Below are 18,968 nucleotides of genomic sequence, written 5' to 3'. Positions count from 1 at the left end.
TGCAAAGTGTGACCTACCAAGGCCCACTAAGGAGCCTAAAGGGGGCACTCCCTTCCTGAGTCAGCACCCTGGTAGAGCTATGTAGACCCAGTCTGCCTGACTCCCTCCTTTCTTGCCTGCTCCCCTATAGAAGGTTTACCTGTGAGGTCACTCCATCTCCAACTCCTCAGTTCACAGCCCCACTTTTCAGATGAGAGAACGAGGCACAGAAACATTAGGTATCTGGCTACTCAGGTGCAAAAGCAGGGGCCTTACCCCTCTCAAGCTCTCTGACCTTTGAATAAGCATTCCATCAGCCCCGGAGATAGTGACGAGTCTCTGCAAAGCTGTATGGTACTTCTCCAAGCATCTTCTCTGTGTCCCCAGAGATACCTGCAGCCCTTGGCACAGAAATTCCTCCGTGATCATTGCTCTGAATCAGTGTTCTTATCTGGGCACATGCACGAAGTCCCTATAGAACTGATGTGGTGGTAAAACGCGGTAGATGTGAGAGGCTAAGCGTTTTCCCAGGTAGAGAACCTGGAGATTTTAGTAAAGGCTCTTGGAAATGATCTATAGGTCTGAGAACAGAAGACAACGATAACCCTAGCCATCAAGAAAAGAGGAGGAGTAGCCAGCTGGGCCTCCACTGTGAGTTTGCCAGTGTCCTCTGATCTCAATGTGTCACCATTTTACTTGCTGCGCAGTTGGGTGATCTCTATGGAAGAGAGATGAGGGACACAGCAGAGGCCAAGCCCAGAGGCAAAAAGACCACCAGTCTTGGACAATTCTGCCATAAACTTTGAGTGGGGGCGGTTAAAAGACCCTACAATCTGCCCCAACAGTCACAATGGGCTTTTATAACCCTGTTTTATTGGTCATGTGGGCATTCCTGGGGAGGATGTGACTTGGGGACAGATAGTTCTCTATTGCTCAGATAGTTCATGGTAGGGTGATAGCACTCAGAGACAAAGAGAATCTCCCACAGCACTCTTGGGAAGATATGCAAGAACATTTCCTTAGGGGACAATTAGAGTGGCATGTACTGAAGCATACTCCAGTATCTCCACCCTTGGAAGAGAAGTAAAGATTAAGCAATATATATCTACCCACGTGTCCATTCATCCATCCATTAACATTTATTATACCCATCTAATGAACCAGCCCAATGTAATAAGTACCTGTGATTTAAAAGGGGGTGCATGGAAGTCTAGTGGAGAATAGAGACACACTGATGCATAATTCGAATGTCATTGCTAAAAGACAATCAAGTGTCAAAACTTACCCGCCTAGAGGTAAGAAGCAGGATATAGAAGGAGGATCAACTCTTCCTACAGTCACTAAACGAGTCCTAAAAGAGTTCACAAGAGAGAGAAAGGTGTGGGTGGAAAGGTTGTACAGAGAGAAGGCTCCTGTGAGATGCTCCTGTGAGATGCACAGTGGTCTAAGACGGCCCAGTAGACTTGGTGGAACAGAGAGGTCGTCCAGTGGGGGTGACTGTAAATGGACTTTTTTCCTCCAGCCCTGGAATCATTGAGGAGTTCTGGGCAGAGGATTGGCAGTAAAACACCTGCATTTCAGGAAGGTGGCTCTGATAATAAACACAGTAGGCATGATGGAGAAGTCACAAAAAGCCCAGGAAGACTTATGTATGCTGTTATATGCCAGGATCAGGCATGCACAGCAGGGATCTAGTGACCCTCAAGCTACAGGCTGATTTCCCACCTGAGTGGCCTTCTTCACATGTGATGTCTAGTTCCAACACGTGGTCATCTTCTGTTGGTCATGTGTGATGTTCCTCTAAGCAACTGCCTGTTCCTCAGTCTCTCAAAGACCGTTAACTTCCATATATATATAATATTATACATATATATATATATATATATATATATATATATATATATATCACTCTCAAGTATGGACTAGTCTTTATGGTGCCCTGGGCCCGTGCATACATACAGGCCCAATGTCACATAGGCACTGTCAAAGCTTTCTCAGAGTCCTTCATTTTGGTGCCACCCACATTCTACTTTTTTCGCCTCTTCAAGTGGGGGCCCAAGGCCAAGGAAGAACCTGGTGAACAGTTCCACTCACATGCTAGTATTGTCCCAGGCAAGTGCATTGTCCCTGGGCTCAAGGGAGCTGAGATCACCTAGATACCTTCTAGACTCTCAGAGACAAGACTGTAATGGAGATATTTTGTTTGCAGAATGAATGAATGACTCCCATTTACAGAATGCCAGTTAAGGTTGGGCTGCCTAGAACCTGACCCATTAAGGGGCTGTAGAAACACTGCTGTGTCCTGGAAGAAGCATCACTCTGGATGCAAGTACAGGGCTGTGCACCATAGATCACCAGCTCCTGGTTGGAGTAGGCAGTCCTCCATCTGCAATAGTGTAACAGGATCGTTCTAGAATGAAAATTCCAGCATTTAAAAAAAATCTGTCTAAACATGGCATAGAGCCCATTCTGTTGATGTTTAGACACAAAATAAAGGTTCTGAGCATGTAGGACTCTTCTGCTCCCTGACCAAGGGTATAATCACAGATTTACACAATGTACTCTGGACAATGCCTATCCAGCGAAGGTCACATTGTCGTGGGTACAACCAAGGAGCCTGCATGAGGCAGTGAGCACAGAGAAGCCAACAATCCCATAGGTCATGATGCTCCAAACCAGGACCCCTTCTCCATGCACAGAACAGGGGTCAGATGAGCCTCAAGGAAGTCAATCCATCTGGGGGGCTGACAGAGACCATGTGTTATACGGAGAACCTTGCTACTCAGTTTTGTGAAGGTCGGCAGAAGACCAAATGGGAGAAATACCTTCTAGTTCAGAATGTCGCACGCTGTGTGGGTCTGGCTCAGAAACAAACCATTCTCTCTGTTTATTGAGGCCCTGGTGTATGCCAGGCACTGGATATATGCTTTATCTGTTCCTTGTGGCAGCCTTGGGAGGTACTTACCCATTCTGTAGACGAACAGATAGAGCTACAAAGAAGGTGGAGAGTGGACCAAGGTCACCCGGGGAGGAAGAGAGCAGAATTATAACCCATACTTCCTGACAGGGAAGCCATGATCGCCTCCTTCCACTCTCCCATCTTGACCACGCTGATGAGCGCAGTTCAGGGGGCTCATGGCCACTTCCCATCATGTTGCTTGTAGGTGAGTCCAAGGGAAGGAAGGCAAAGCCCAGCCCTACCCACCACCCCACACTGCCATTGGCAGAGCACAGCCATCAAAGGGTAACAACTCCATGAAGCCTCTTGCCAGGCACATGTCAGCGAAGAAAGCGAATGGCCTCCTAGCCCTGAGCAGTCTTCAGTTCCCTGGAGTCTCCGGACACTTTGGGGACGAAGTAGCCCTGGGTGTCTGGGCCGAGACTGAAGCAATGACAGACCGGAGAAAGGATGGGAGGGAGTGCTCCTGCCCAGTCCTGGGGCCGGGGAAGGTGTCTTATTTTGGGGAGAGGGCCATTTCCATACATTTGAGAGGGGGGAAAAAAGACATAAGCCATAGCAAGAGGGGTTGAAGTTAGACAGTATAAAGAACTTCCCGGTGACTTCAGTGAGAAAACATGCACGAGGGCTAGAGGGCTACGTCCTTGAAGCTCGTCTGGTGGCCACACGGGAAGTGGTAGAGCAGAGTGCTATGCTGTAGAGAGACTTCCTGAGGCCCAGACACACCCACGAGCTCTTCTTCATCGGTGGGGAGTAGGGAAGGCTGGGACAATGGGTGGAGATGAGGCCAAGAGGGTTCTTCATCCCACCTCTGGGGTTGGGGACCCTCTAAGGAGTATCTCCGTTCCCTAAGGTTGGGGAAAACACAGAAGAGGCCTTCTAACACAGTTTGGAGGACCTTTTGGAGTGGGGCAGTCTTGGAAGAACTAAATCCCCAGGTTTCCCAGCTTTCCAGTGCCAGGAATACCTACCTCACTGGCTGCATGCTCCTCCTCCATAAAAATTGGGAAGGCTTCACTGTGTGACCCTCAGGTCTCTTCTAATCCTAACCTCTCGTACAGTCTGCCATACGAGCCGTTCCCCAGGTCCTGGGTTCTGTTCATGTCATATATCAGTAACTACTGAAAGTGCATTTATCATCTGTGCAGCTCTCTGTGGGGAAATAAGAATCCAATAGGATCCAGGCCTTGGCCTCTAGGAGGGGACAGCGTAGAAAGAAAAGTTTCTTCAGCACGTCTAAACTCCTTATACACACAGACTCCTGTGTTCCTCACTGTAACTCATTGAGGTTGGTATTAACCCTGGTTATGCAGATGAGGAACCCACGGCTCAGAGGCAAAGTCACATGACTAATGCCACGCAGTGGTGGGGCCTGAAACTGGAGCCCAGCTGTTAACTACACCGCGGTTCTCTGCTGTGCACACAAGGACTCTCTGAGGATGGCTCTGTGTTCTGAGACAGAGCAGGGTCACTACACTCATCCAGAGGAGTCTTCGGGGAAGGGCTGAGCCCTGGGCCTTGGAGTAGGGCACAGCTTGGAGGCTGGTCAAGAAAGAAGCAGTGCAGGTTACTAATTCCCCGTCTTCTTAGGGCAGGCAAGAGGAAGGCAGTAACAGCTCCACCTGCTGGGCGGTCCATGAGAGGAAAGGGGAGTTAGTGAAGAACAGAGGCCTCTATAAACCCAGCAGTGCAAGCCCCAAAATGAAGGTCTGGAAGGGCTGATGATGGCCACGCCCTCTCCTAGACTCACTAGGGCAGTCTAAAGATGTAGCAAGTCCCCCTAAATACCCCCAAACCAACGGCCATGGAACCAGACCGTGGCCGCTGCCATGGTTAACACTATATAGCAGTGTCCACAAGCCAAGAGGTTTTAAGATGCGCAGTAACTACTAGACAGTTGAGATGCCCATTTCCAGACTGGGGAGAGGTGCCAGGTCATTAAGTAACCAGCTACGAAGAGGGCAGATCCCAGACCTGAGCCCAGTCACTCTTCACCATTCTGCTCCTGTTCTGAGTCTTAGACCCAGGTGCCCCCTCAACCTAGGTGCCCTCCCAAACTCAGGTTTACCCCTGCCTGGGGCCCTTTCCAGCCATAAGGGCCCTTCCCTAGCGGGGGGCCGCAAAAATATATATACATATCGCATTAGTCTCTCTCATTGGAAAAGACTAGAATCAGGCAGGTCAGGCCACATGCACCATCCCCTCTCCCCCAACCGAGCGCCGTTGCCTTCTGTTCACAGTGATGGCTCCTGTGCCCAGGCCGGTGGGGGCATGGAGGACTCCGTGGTGGCAGCGGTGGCAGCCGGCAGACCCAGTGCCCATGCCCCGAAGGCTCAAGCCCAGGAGCTCCAGCAGGAGGAGGAGCGGCCGGGGGCGGGGGGCTCCCCACGGGCTGGCCCCCTCCGCGCGGCCTCCCCCGGCCAGCAGCAGCCTGCCCTGGCGACGGCGCTCTGCTCCCACACCCCTGCTGCCTCCGAGTACGAACTCTCCCTTGACCTAAAGAATAAACAGGTACCCAGGGCCTCCTAGGGGGGCGGGGAGGGTGGTGAAGGGCCCTGCCTCTGGGGGCTGTCCAGGGCGCCAGGGACCTGCAGGCACACTTTCTTTCAATGTTTCTCCCCAGCCGACCTACCTAACTGCCCTTCCCTAGAGCCCAGTTCCTCAGGAGGCCATGCTTAACCCCCACCCGGCCTTTGCCTGGCAAGGTTCACGCCCTGCACTACAAGGCCTGCAGCTAGTACATCCAGGTGCCCTTTACAAGGTGCAAATCTCAGTCCCTACTTCCACTTTGCTCAGAAGAAGCAGCCTTATTTTCATGCTTCCCAAGGGTAAACCCAATTCTAAGGCATGCACGAGCAAAATAAGGTGCAAAGTCGTTGGCTGTGGATTCCCAAGGCTGGTCATTTTGGAGGCATTCAGAGCCTCCCTACTGGAAAAGGGGCACCTGCTTAGAGGGAGGTTTAACTGTTAGTCTGTCAAGAAACAGATTGGAAGCCGGGTGGTGGTGGCAGCACACCTTTAATCCCAGCACTCGGGAGGCAGAGACAGGCGGATCTCTGTGAGTTCGAGGCCAGCCTGGTCTGCAGAGTGAGATCCAGGACAGGCATCAAAACTACACGGAGAAACCCTGTCTCGAAAAGGGGCGGGGAGAAAAGAAAAGAAACAGATTTGAACTTGGAGAGGTAGATGGGGGATCCAATCCTCACTGTCCCTCCAGGAACACCCACGAAACCCTCTGGGCACTGCTTTCCTCATTAGCAAAGTTGGGAGTTAGGCCTTCAGGTACCACCAATAGCACTGCTAGCCCTGTAATGCGGAGGCTCTAAAGACGCAGCCTCGGCCTGTGGACAAGGCAACTCTCAGGAAGCCAGTGGGACCGAGTAGAGCCAAACTAGCTTCACTCCTTCTGGAGGACCTTGATGCCAAGTGCTCATCCTGGTGTGGGAGCAGCAGTGAGCAGTGGGCCTGAGTTTTCGGAAAGCTACGTGACAGGGCAGGATCATGTGGACTGGAGGACAACACCGGCAGGTGGGCTTTTCACAAGTGCCATTTGCAAAACAGAAACAATCTTCAGCATTTTCTGTCTGGTCTATGTGCAGGGAGAGTGCTGCCCTTGGTTCCGCCCAGTTCCCTGTTTTGAGAAGGCACTGGGTAAAAACATGAAAGTTATGGGTACCAAGCTTCCTCGTGAGATAAGGCTGAAGCACGGCAACAAGATCCTTAATAATTGAAGCCAAGATTTTTTTTTTTAATTGGGCAGAAAAAATGCTTCAAAATAAGTCAGAGAAAATAGGAAGAGGTCTAAGATCCTGCTTATAGTCTCACGATGCCCGAAGTGCCCATATTTTGTGTGTTGGATGGGAACACGGCCCTGGAGCAGGAGCCTGGGGCTTTGGTTGAGTGTAAGCTCACAGACTTTCACTGTTAGTGAGGGAGTTGCCCAGCACTCACAGCCTCAGGCACCCTTCACAGCAGATTCCATAAAGCGACAGCACAATGGGTGGCCAGCCGGCAGCCCTGCACCTCACACTCCTCAGGATCTCTGGGTCTTCTGCATTCTGGACAGAAAATGAGAACTCTGGAGGTCCTGAAGAAGGAAAACAGAACAGGTTGTGGTCATGTGAAGAAATCATAGACTAGAAAACGAGTTTGAAATTCGGAAGGGCTGAGGTGTGGGAAAGAGATAAGACGCATTTTCTGTCCTTCCAGGAAAATACAGGGGCACTGGAATATGAAAGCTGCAGATGGAGAACACTTTAGCTTAAGGATTAAACTGATAGAAATGTAAGATGCCTGGCCTATGCAGTCCTGGGCTTTTTATTACAGGATGAAGCTCTAGATCAAGACAGTGTGAGCTGGGGGGTGGGCTAGCTGTGAGCATCCTCACAACTCTGAGACAGGAACCATCTTTTGTACCTTTCTGCGAGCATCCAGCCAAGAGTCTAGGACGTAGTAAGTACCGAGAGAGTGGGTATTCTTTTTAGTAGCTGTGATACCTGAAGCAACAAGCGTGGGGCACCAAGGAGAAAAGCCAAGCCTCTTCCCCGCCCCGGAGGAGGGACTGTGGTCACCTCCCATCACCAAACCAAAGAGAGCCTCACCGGAGCAGGAGAAGTTGGTATAGAGTGCTGACTCTGGTGACCTGTTAGCGTCAAGTCTAATTCTAACAGATAGATTCGAACTTCAGGCCATTCAGCCTGAGAACCAGCCGCCCTTCCCTGAATTTTACATCTTATTAGACTAACCACAGGTAGGGTAGGCAGGAGGAACAGAGGACAGAGGGGGATTGAGGAGGTCAAGGCAAGGTCATTGAAACATGGCACATGCTTACAACAGACTGAGCTTTCCTTTTCTCTGCTGAAGAGCTGTGTGGCCTTGGGCAAGCTGTTCGCCTTCTCTGGGCCTCAGCTACCTCACACGTGTCTCTGGGGCTTTGCGTGCTTCCCCTTGGCCTCTGTCTCTGAAGGTCCTCCTCCTCCCCACACTCCTCCCTTGGCCTCTTACTTTCCAGCTGGTCGGAGGTGTTTCCTCACTCTCTGGAAGCTTCTCTGGCCTTTCCTCATTACCCCCACCCCCCACCCCCAGCACAGAGCCTGGCATTAAGACAATGTTCTGTGGTAGAATGCTCACGAAGCTTGCGGGGTTCTAGGCTTGATCCCCAGCACCACAGTGAGATGAAATTAAACCATGGGGAGTAGTGTCTTAAAATTAATGAAATCCTGTTTGTTAATAGAGGAAAAAGAACTTTGAAAGTGCCACAACGAAACTCATTACTTTTTAGGCCAACTTAAAAGCTAATTTAAATGTATGAAAATATCAGAATATCAGAAAAATATTCAAAAGAAAAAGATGATGTTCAGAGAATGAAAAGGAGAAAGGTCGTGAGTTTGTGACCAAGAGGGATGGGGATGAGCGTGAAGCCTAAGCTGGGTCCTAACTAGAACTCTGGGGGAGAGGGTTTAGTATTCTGACCCTGCAGTTACCCGCAATCATATGGAATCCAGAGGTAGTTCTTAGGCTTGGGGTTGTGGGTAACCAGGGCCTCCCCTGTCCTCTCTACCTCCCAGGCTTCTCTGTCAGCCAGTCCAGACCCAGAAGCATTTTTCTGGCTCCTTGTTACCTCATATCATCTCCGTCCTCAACCCTTACTGAGACTGCCTCTGACTTTCTCCCAAACCCCACCCTCCCCACCACCCCACTTGAAGCCAGGCCAGCCTGCCTCTTGCCTGCACCCCTGGGTCACCTCCCGCCAACTCCAGCTTCAGCTGCGCCTCTCCCACCTGGCTGCCACAGCGTGGCTGAGTGAGTCATGCCTGCAAAGTACGCTTCTAATCATGTAGCTCTGCTGGAAACCCTTGATGGCTGCCTTTATGTGCAGTACAAAAGCTTCCCTGGCTCCCCTGCCACAGACCCAAGCCCACACCACGGTCCCTGCTGCTCCTATTCACAGCCCCCAGTCCCCCGGCCAGCCTTTGCCTCTGGCCCTTCATACACAAGGTTTCCTCCACCGGAAGCACTGAACCTCAGCCGGCTCCACTGTGCCTCTCGGGTGGTCTCAGTTTATACGTAGGTCTCACCCAGGAGCTCCAAGCTTGGTGAGCACTTGTCAAGAGTCCCATGACTTAGACTTCAGGCTGGTAGTTGCTCCGATCATACAGACAAGGACTGTGTTGTTCTCCGGCTCTTGCAGAGCTGAGCAGATGGTGCTTTGAACACTCACAGGGTGGGGTGGGGTCAAGGATTGTGCTGCATAGTACAGTCCCCATGGAGAGCTAGTGGTCTGCTCTTGGTCATTGCTCTTCTCCTACACTCAGCACAGGCCCTGGAGTCCAGGAAATGCTCAGCCAAGAGTGAGTGAATGCAAGAAATCTGCCCCAAGCTTCCCCGCATCTCACTGACCCCTCCCCCAAGACCCTGCCTCCGGAAGGGGGCCTCTTACAACACTACCTCAACAACCTTTGACCCTTCTTCCCTGGTCTGCTCACTTCCTCTTGTAGTGATCCTTGGGGCTACAATCTAGGGAGCAGAGAGAAAGAGTAAGCAGGTATGTTCCATGGGTGTTAGGAAAGCCACTGCCCTTTAGGAAAGCCACTGTGGCAAGGGGACAGACTCTCTACCCTCTATACTATAGAGGTTCCAATGTGACTCCCAAATCCTCCAGCTCCCCAAGGGATTTGCACCCTGCTCTCTGTTGTGGCTGCTGAATAGGCCATCTTGGCTGGCTGTTCAAATTGTAGAGCTCCCAGATCTGGTCAAACCTCAGGGCCACAGAGACATGGTCAGCAGCATCCAGGCATTGTTCCCCAAATCCAGGATCCATTGGTGTCACACACAGTCTGCCATCTTTCCTGGCATATCTTCTAGACCCCAAGCTACAAAGTCCAGCCTCATCCCAGGGGCACCTTGCCAAGAAATGGTTGACTAAGTTTCCAAATCACCTTTCCTCTCCGAGCCTCAGTTTCCTCCTTTGGGAACTCAGATGCTGTACTGAAGTGTCTCTAGGCTCCATCTCACTTTAGAGATGAGATTTTCCCATGAGTCAGAAGGAAACCAGAGGGCCAGGCTGTAGAGGATGGGAGTGAAGACAAGGCCGGGCAGAAGTGGTACCCCACTTGGCTTCATTCTCAGAGAAGGGTATCACACTGCTGCTCTCTGCTCAGTGCTAGTCCTGGTAACACCATAATGCAAAACACACTATCATTTCTGTCACAGAATTAGTCCTCCTGTGGTGGACATGTAGGTGCCACCTAGGACTCTCTGAGCACTGTCTGTCAGTCAGGCATAGTGCAAAACCTTTGCCACGCATTGTTTCCCAGATCTGCACATTGTTACTGTGCCATACCATGGATGGGAAGACTAAGACACAGTCCATGGTCTTAACCTGGTACCCTCCCATCTCCGCCATCACAGTAAACCATCTGTATAGGCTCCATAGATGAACACACACACCCTGACCTGCTGTGGAACAGCCCTGCACATGGGGTCTCTTGCTCTCCGCCTGATGTTTGAGTTTGCTTTGCCAAGTTCCAGAAACGCGTAACATGACTGGCTTTAATGTTCTCAGTCAAGAAACATGGAACCAGAAGAACCCGCACACACACACTTTTGAAAGAGGCTCCCACCCAGCCCAGACTCCTCAGCACTGTGCTCCTCCCCCATCCCCTCCTTCTCCACCCTCACTTGCTGCCTCCTGGGAGCCTCATCAGGCTGTCATCTCTCAGGGCCCTCATCAGGCTCAGCTGCTCTGGCTTCTGAAAAGAGGGAGCATGTCCCAGTGACACTGAGAACCCCTCACTGCTGCTCCTGGCAGAAGCTGAGAGATCTTTCTCTTGGGAGCAGTCAGGGCCGCAATTAATTACCTATAAATCATAGGACTCAGGGAGAAGTGAACAGACTTGCTCCTTGGCCAGTAGGTCCAGCTGCCCCCCACTTCCTGGACACTCCAGCCCACCCCCAGGCACCCCGCCCACCCAGGCACTCCAGCCCCCCCCATACACACCAGGCACTCCAGCCCCCCTCCAGGCACTCCAGCCCACTCCCACCCACCCCCCAACACTCCAGGCTGCCACATCACCTCCTAGCTCTCTACCTGACCCCGTTAAGAACAGGATTGGGGTGACTGGGTAGACCTGACCTGGAGCACTGCAGAGCTCCTCAGTGCTATGAGAAATTGTCTGGCAATATGGAAGGGGAGGAAGGATGGGGAATTTGGCTCCCAGCCCAGATCAGGGAGAAAGTCTGGGTTTTTATTGCCCCCAAGCACAGGGAAGAGTTCACTTTAGCTCACGGCCACACGCATTTACTAAGCTCCAGCCATGGGTCTGGCCCAGCACCGGGCAGCATGGGGATGCTGAGGGTTCAGAGCACGGCAGAGGTGCAAACATGGAGCTGGCTTTCAAGGATGAGAAGGCAGTACCGGATCAGCTGGAGCCAGGAGGGCGTGGCCGTGCAGAGCGACCAGAGCAGAGGGTAACAACGTAGTAACTAATGTCTGTGCTGTCCCTGAGAAGCCAGGCACTGCCCGAGTATCCGGGGGAACGGAGGCCTAGCAAATGTCTCAAATAAATGATACCCCTGTAGAAACTGCTGTGAGAAGAGTAGACAAAGAGAGGGGTGGGTGGTCTGAATATCCCCCCCAAAGTCCTGGAAAAACAGTTTGGACAACATTCTGTATTGGCTGGCTGGTAGGGAAAAGCGGCTTTCTGGAAGACGCACCTTTGAGACAGGTCTTGAAGAGAGGGGAATCTATGGAGCTGAGAAAGAAGGCTGAGCAGCGGCCCACACATGCCCAAGGTCCACCAGTACAGGAGACCTAAAGGGGCTGTTTCCCCGCATGATGTTTGCTCATTGAGTTACTAGAGTGGCATTCTGACAGTGGGCAGGGTATGGAGATAGGGTCTAGGGATTGTATTTAGAGTCCTGCCAAAGGCTTTCCCTGGGATGCCTCCCCTCTTAATTAGTTGCTAATTATCAGCCAGCATAAGCTGCTCTCTTAGATTCCCAACATGGAAATCGTGGAAGAGGCTCTGAAATGGATAGGGGGGAAAAAAGTAAAAATGTGCTTAGAGACTTGAAAATGGTAGGCACATAATTTGTGACTGGCGTGCACAGGGCTTCTGCAGCTAGAATCTAGGATTGATAGTCTGACTCAGGACAAGGGTCCCGAACGTCAAGGAGTTTCACAGGAGGGGGCATCAAGAGTTTCAGAGAGGAGGGGAGAGAGAGGACCAGTGCTGAGGAAGCCACATAGCTGGTCTTCTTGAGGGTCACTTCGGAGGACCTCCAAAGTTGTAGGATGCATAGAAACCAAAGAACACGGAGGCAGAGCAGGAGGTAGCTCAGGAGTCTAATAGTTTGGAAAGGAGGCCGAGAGTACACTAGTCTTCCAAGAGGTTCACTGCAAAATAGAGGGTAAGCTGGGGCCTCGTGGGCAGAAGAGTCAAATGGAGTTGTATTTTAGTCTTCAGAGAACTGGGAGAGGGTCTGAAGGCAGGAGACAGGCAGTGATAGAAGAGTGGAGGTTGGAAATGCAGATAAGAAACACAAAGATGAAGATATGTCCAGAGGAGACAGATGCCTTGGGTCATTTGCTCTGCATCAGATGGGGACGTTAAGAGTCACACGGGTAACCTGGGAATTTGTGCACTCATTTATTCACTACATAGGATGCTGACTGTGTGTCGGGCACCGTCCAAGAACTGGGACCAGGCAGCGCAAAGGGCGAGCAAAGCCTCCGCCTTCACAGCACTCAGTTTTGTTCCCGTGATGTCTGTGACCACCTGGCTCTCAGAGACAACTCAAGGGAAGAAACTGGTCTGGGGGGCTCATAGTTCCAATCCCATCATGCCAAAAGTGTGGAGTAGCAGCTTACTCCACAGTGGTGGGGTCCAGTGGTAGGGCTCTTCACCGCAGGTCAGAGTGTGACAAGAACCAGATTCTGGGTATCACCTTCAGAGGTCCACCCCTCGTAACCAGCTAGGCTCCACCTCCAAAAAGATCCATAATGTCCCCAAATGATACCATGGCTGGAGCTTGAGCATTTAAAATATGAGCCTGTGGGGACCACCTTACATTCAAGTCAAAACACTCCATCTATGGCATTTTATAATACAAAGTGCATTTAGTCCAAATTTAAGCTTACCCAGGTCTTAACAATTCCAGCACCGTTTACCAGCCCGAGTCTTGGGGTAGCAGGAAGAAAAGAGAGGCAGGGAAAGGAAGCAAAGACTGTCAAAGGACACGATCTATTTGACATCAACTGACTTTATGAAACTGGACACTAGGAACAATGAATATACACCCCCAAAAGTCGGGGGAGCTCTAAACTGCAGGGTCTCATTAAGACTCAAAGCAATCTCTTAATTGTGAGCCTATGTTTAAAAAATAATGAGTTTCTCTTAATAAAAAAATAAATAATAAAATTAAAAGTGAGTTACATGCTTCTGATAGGCAATGACTACATAGTCTCATTCAAAAAAAAAAAAAAAAGTTGAGATGAGAACATAGAAACCAAAGGGAGAACCACACAGCCAGACCAAAACTCATCAGGGACTATGTCAAGTTTTCTGGCTTTCTGGCGACTGTGGCATCATTTGAGTTCCACCAAGCCTGGGCAGCCCTGCCATTTGCAATCCTCTCTCGTGGGCTGATTCCACCAGTGCTCACAGCCTTCCTTGGCCGACAAATATTTCATGTTCTTGGCATCTCTAGCACTCTGGGGTCTTATTGTATCTCAGGTTTTCACCTTTAAAGTTTCACACATCTCCCCGTCAAAGGCTCCCTACAGTAGGGCTATGACCCTATTGACCTTCCAGCCCTTCCCTAAAAATCTAGGTCCAAGTCTCCATGACTTCACTAACCCTTGTATCCTGGATGCCTACAAAACCAGCACCATGTACATGGTGCCAAGTTCTGTGGAGAGCATCAGCAGTAGCGGGACCATTTTACATCAGAGCTACAACAGCCTCTGAGAGTTTGTATGGTTAAACCTGAGAAAACACTTCTCTAGGCAGTCCTTTACAAGTAAGTGCCCCAGGGGCACTCTCTTTTCAAAGGTAAGTCTTTTGAATGAGTTTGCAAGTTTTACAACCTGGAGCCTCCAGCAGGTGGTCTTGCCACTTTAAATGTATCTTAGTTGGGGTTACTATAGCTGTGATGAAACACCAGGACCCAAAGCAAATTGGGGAGTAAAGAGGGTTTTTTTTCTCTCATAGTTCCATATAACAGCTCATCATGAAAAGCTGGCAGGGCAGGAACTCACATAAGGCAGGAACCCTGAAGTAGGAGCTGGCGCTGCGGCCACAGAGGGGTGCCACTTACTGGCTTGCTCCTCTTTGCTTGCTCAGCCTGCTTTCTTATAGAAGCCAGGACCACCAGCCTAAGGGTGGCACCACCCACTGTGGGCTGCCCATCCCCACCAATCACTACATTTAAAAAAAAAAAAAGTGCTTTACAGGCTTGCGTATAGCCCAATCAATCTTATGGAGGCATTTTCTTAATCGAGGTTCCCTTCTTTCAGATGACTTTAGTTTGTAACACTGACATAAAACCATCCAGCACAACTACTATTCTGAGCACTGCTTTTTGTTCCAGATTGTGACTACACACCTGGCTGCAAGCACTCAACAATGTGAATGCTATGCTGTCTTGAAATTCCCATTACTTTTTAATTTAGGCTAACTTAAAAGTTTAGGGTACTGCCAGGCAGTGGTAGGGCACACCTGTAACCCAGCACTGGGAAGGCAGAGGCAGGCAGATCTCTGTGAGGCCAGCATGGTCTACAGAGTGAATTCCAGGACAGCCAGAGCTGTTACACAGAGAAAACTTGCTCAAAACACGCCCTCCCCCCCAAAAAAATTTAGGGTACAGGCAGGATTCAAACTATTTCCAGGCTGTACCCAAATGGCTGTAGCCCAGTTCCCAATAGAGTCCTTGTTCCCATCTGAAATCCCCAGAGCACAGTCTTGACTACCCACGGTAACATCAGCATTCCAGCCTCTCAAGCTTCAACCGGTTCATCTCTGCTGACAACATTCTAGTGATTCTCAAACCCGTATGTCCAAACTCTTCCAAATTCTTCCTACAAACCAGTTCCAAAGGCCTAAGGCTCTCTTCTGGAGCACCAGGGTGTTTTTTGGTTTGCCAGTTAGTTTTGTGTTTCTGTAACCACAATACCTAAGAGAAACAACTTTTAAAAAGATGCTTTTTGGTTCACAGGTTGAGAGGGTTTGGTCCATAGTTGCAGAGAAAGCATAGTGTAGCATCTCAGCTCGAAGTGGTGGGGGCTGTTCACTTCATCAGAAAAGAGAGCATGGCAGGAGGAAGAGCTGGCTACAGCCTGTCTTTACTTACTATTCCCACCAGGCAGATGCTTACCTCCTTAAAGGCTCTACACTCTCCACCCCCTCCAAAAAAACACAATACTACAAGCTGGGGGACAAGCATTCAAAGTACAAGCCACTAGGAGACACTTCAGATTTGAACAGAGAGGATTAAAGTGTAGGAAGAACTTGGTAGGACAGGAACAGGAGTCTAAAATTTCATTTCTTCAAACAGTATAGACATTGAGCTTGAAGATGCACCTTTCTGGGGTCATCTTGGCCATCTTCTGCCTCTTAGTGTGATAACTACCCTAGTTTGCTTCCTGTTGCTGTGATAAGCATCATGGCCAAAGACAACTTGGGGAAAGGGGGTTTCATTGGCTTAGAGGTCACAGTCCATCACTGAGAGAAGCCAAGGCAGGAACCTAGAGGCAGGAACGAAAACAGAGGCCATGGAAGAATGCTGCTTCCTGGCTTTCTTTTTCATGGTTTGCTCAGCCTCCTATCTTACACAATTCAGGACCATCTACTCAGGGGTGTGGCACTATCACACTGGGCTGGACCCTCCCAAATCAATCATTAATTAAGAATATTAATACTTATTAATAATGCAATTAATATTAATACCTAAATACTTGCCTACAGGCCAATCTGATAGAGACATTTTCTCAATTAAGGTTTTATCTTCCCGGATGACCCAAGGTTGTGTCAAATTAACAAAAAAACTAACCAGTACAATACCATACAAAGCAGATAGATCCTTTACCATTTAGAACTGTCTTAGGTAATGACTGGGTTTCTGTATCTTCTTTTAGTTGCTTATGGAAGCTTTTCACCTGCCAAGATGCTCTTGGGTGTCGGTTACTCTAGGAAGTAGAAATGGACCAGTGGGAAAGAGATACAAAGTCTGGGCCTTGAGTGAGTTCATCATGGTCCTTCAGAAGGGATTTTAAAAATGGGGGTAAAGGCTGTGTTGTTCATCTAACTCTCCACAACATGGCAGTTTCTTCCTTTGGGGCACACAGGAAATCATCCACCTTAGGTTTTGTCTTATCTGAAAAAGTTTACCCAGTTGCATCAGACCCACCAGGACGTGCACCAGACCTTTGCTTTGGGGCCACCAACCAGCTCCCAAATCATGATATGGAAGCTTCTTATTAGTGATGAATGCTCAGCCTAGCTTAGGCTCATTTCTGGCTAGTTCTTTTAACTTAAATTAACCTGTTTATCTACCTTTTGCTTCAGGGCTTTTAACCTTTCTTTCTGTATGTCTTACTTTCCTACTTTCTCCGGTGTCTGTCTGTCTGTCTGCTACCTGGGTTCTGGCTCTGGGCATGTCCCTCTCTTTCTTCCTCGTTCTCTTCTCTTTTCTCTTCTTCTAGTTCTTTCCTCCCTCTTCCTTCTCTCCTATTTATTCTCTCTGCCAAGCATCCCTGCCTATCCCTCTTCTGCCTAGCTATTGGCTGTTCAGCTTTTTATTAGACCAATCAGGTACCTCAGGCAGGCAAGGTGAAACAAATGCAACACATCTTTACATAATTAAACAAATGTAACACATCCTTACAGAGTTAAAAAAAAAATGCAGCAGAAGCAAATGTAACATACCTTTACACAGCTAAAGCAATATTCCACAGCATAAACAAATAAATATAACACATCTGTACATAGGTAAATATTCCACAACAAGGACAATTTCCCTTTTGTTAACTGACAGTTGATCAGAACTATGTTTCTAATATACTGGAAACTCACAGGAATAATGTCTATCACATTAACTAGGCCAGCTCAAATTCAAAGGGAGAGAATTATATAGGATAAGTACAGCAGAGTGAGGACTCATTGGGACCATCTTGGAACTCTGCCTACCACAAAGCTGGAGGGTAGCTACTTGGTTTCTCTACATAGCTCCTCATGTACCTCTAAGAAATCTGGCTCACTGCCCCAGGGGAATCTGTTCTGGCTCTTGCAGACATCATAGTAGGCAGAAAAGAAATCATGGCTTCATGGGTTCTCGGTGCTGAACTCTAGCATGTCCGCTGAGGCTTAGAACAGAGATGCAGCCTTGCCCCAGGTGGGAAAGTCCCCCAGAGGTACTGCCCTGCACAGAAAACCCAGTTGAACTGTGTTTAGACTATTGATGTAAAAAACCTGAGAAATAAACGTGTTATTTTAAGCTGCTAATTTTTTGGTAATTTGATAGACAACATACTTGGTATGATTCTTTTTAAAGCTGCATTGGAGATGAAACCCATGGCCTTACACAAATTAGGCAAGCCTCTGCCACTGAGCTACATCTCCAAGCCCATCCATATGATATGCTTTTTCATATCACCTTGAAGACTCCCCTGTAACACATGAATCTGATGGCACTGTAGGGCTTCCTCCTGATGCTTAGAGCCTGTACCAGCCATCTCAGACATGGCCTTTGGTGGGCTGAGTCTATCAGGAAGCAGGTTACAATGCTATATTGCGAGATGGACTTGCCTTTCCATCTGCCTCATGGATAGCAAATCTACCTGTGCTCCTCTCCCATCCGGATTCCCACGGAATGTGGGATGTTAGTGCTGTGGTGATTCTCAGTCCACTCATCCAGATTTTTAGTTACAGAAGGATAGGGTGTAAGTGGAGGGCAAGGATAAGTGAAGGGCATAATTTCAGAATCAAGGTACACATATTCACTCCGAAAGGATTCGAGGGACTTACCTAGGAGTCTACAATACTAATTAAGTCGATCACCTTAGTTTTAGCCTGACCCTTTGGTTAAATTCAAAGCCCTCCAAGAGGTGTGGTTAAATGGTCAGTCACTTGGGTTGAGGGGTGTCTCCCTAGTCCTTTCTTGAGAAGTTTCGGTAAAGTAAAGAAAGCAAGAACCATAGCAACGTAAGGTGGGTCGGGGGGGGGGGGGGATCAGAGGTGAAGGGCAGAGCTGAAGAACAAGGCAAAACCCTGAACACGGGGATGCCCGGAGCTCTGCTCAGGTGGGGCCCTAACCAAGTTTGGCCCTTGCTGCACAGCTCCTAGTGATATAAAGGTGATTTGAATCATGGTGTGTGTGGGGGAGCTTACTCTTGGACCATTGTCCCTCTCATTATGTTCACATTTATGGACCACTTCCCACACGCCCAAATCTGGACTGAGGACCGCTCATGCAAAGATGGTCCAACCCAGACGCCAAGCTGGTGGTGCTCTCCGGGAAACAGAAGCACCCCAGGGCAGCAAAGTGGGCGCTGCGAGTTTTGTTTGTTTGATTGATTGATCTTAATAAGCATCATTGTTTAATTTTTCATTTTTAATTATTTTTAATTGTGCAACAAGGCAGAAACAATAGTGTAATAAACTCCCATACAGCCATCACCAAGCTCCAACCATCTTTATTAATGTCTTATTAATATTAATATCATGCTAGCTAGTACATTTTACTGTATTTGGATACAAATTCGGGATATGTATTTTACTCATAAATACTTCAGCATGCATCTCTGATGTAAGAGTTCTTTAATAATCAAGAAATTAGCTAAATGGGACTTGCATCCAAACATCTCTGTTCACTGCCACAGGGGGCATCACGAATTTGAGTGTAATCCTCCATCTTGCCTCTAGGAGTTTTGCCAAGGACTTGGCATATCAGGCATGTCTGGTCTGGGGTCTTTGAATGTGGGCTCCCAGTAAAACTACCTTGTGCACTGGGGACCCAGAACCTGGGTCCCATG

General features: G+C 49.1%; 1 protein-coding gene across 7 annotated transcripts in view; it reads left to right on the top strand.

Annotated features, from left to right (window-relative positions):
- Iqsec3 (IQ motif and Sec7 domain ArfGEF 3) overlaps positions 1-18,968 on the top strand; it is a 93,822-nt gene that overhangs the window by 39,162 nt on the left and 35,692 nt on the right. For 4 of the 7 annotated variants that reach the window (XR_006070575.2, XR_006070574.2, XM_042274030.2 and 1 more), the window contains exon 3: positions 5,179-5,449. The exons of the other annotated variants lie outside the window; for them this stretch is intronic. Coding sequence is in view for 2 of the 4 variants with exons in the window: in XM_042274030.2 (XP_042129964.2) it covers positions 5,179-5,449 (271 nt within the window). In the remaining 2 variants the exon portion in view is untranslated. The remainder of the gene's footprint in view (positions 1-5,178; positions 5,450-18,968) is intronic. 7 annotated transcript variants of the gene reach the window in all.

This window comes from Peromyscus maniculatus, chromosome 3 (assembly GCF_049852395.1).
Source record: "Peromyscus maniculatus bairdii isolate BWxNUB_F1_BW_parent chromosome 3, HU_Pman_BW_mat_3.1, whole genome shotgun sequence".
Lineage (NCBI taxonomy): Eukaryota > Metazoa > Chordata > Mammalia > Rodentia > Cricetidae > Peromyscus > Peromyscus maniculatus.
The sequence above is the reverse complement of the archived record's forward strand: the minus strand, read 5'-3'. Positions and strand labels throughout refer to the sequence as shown.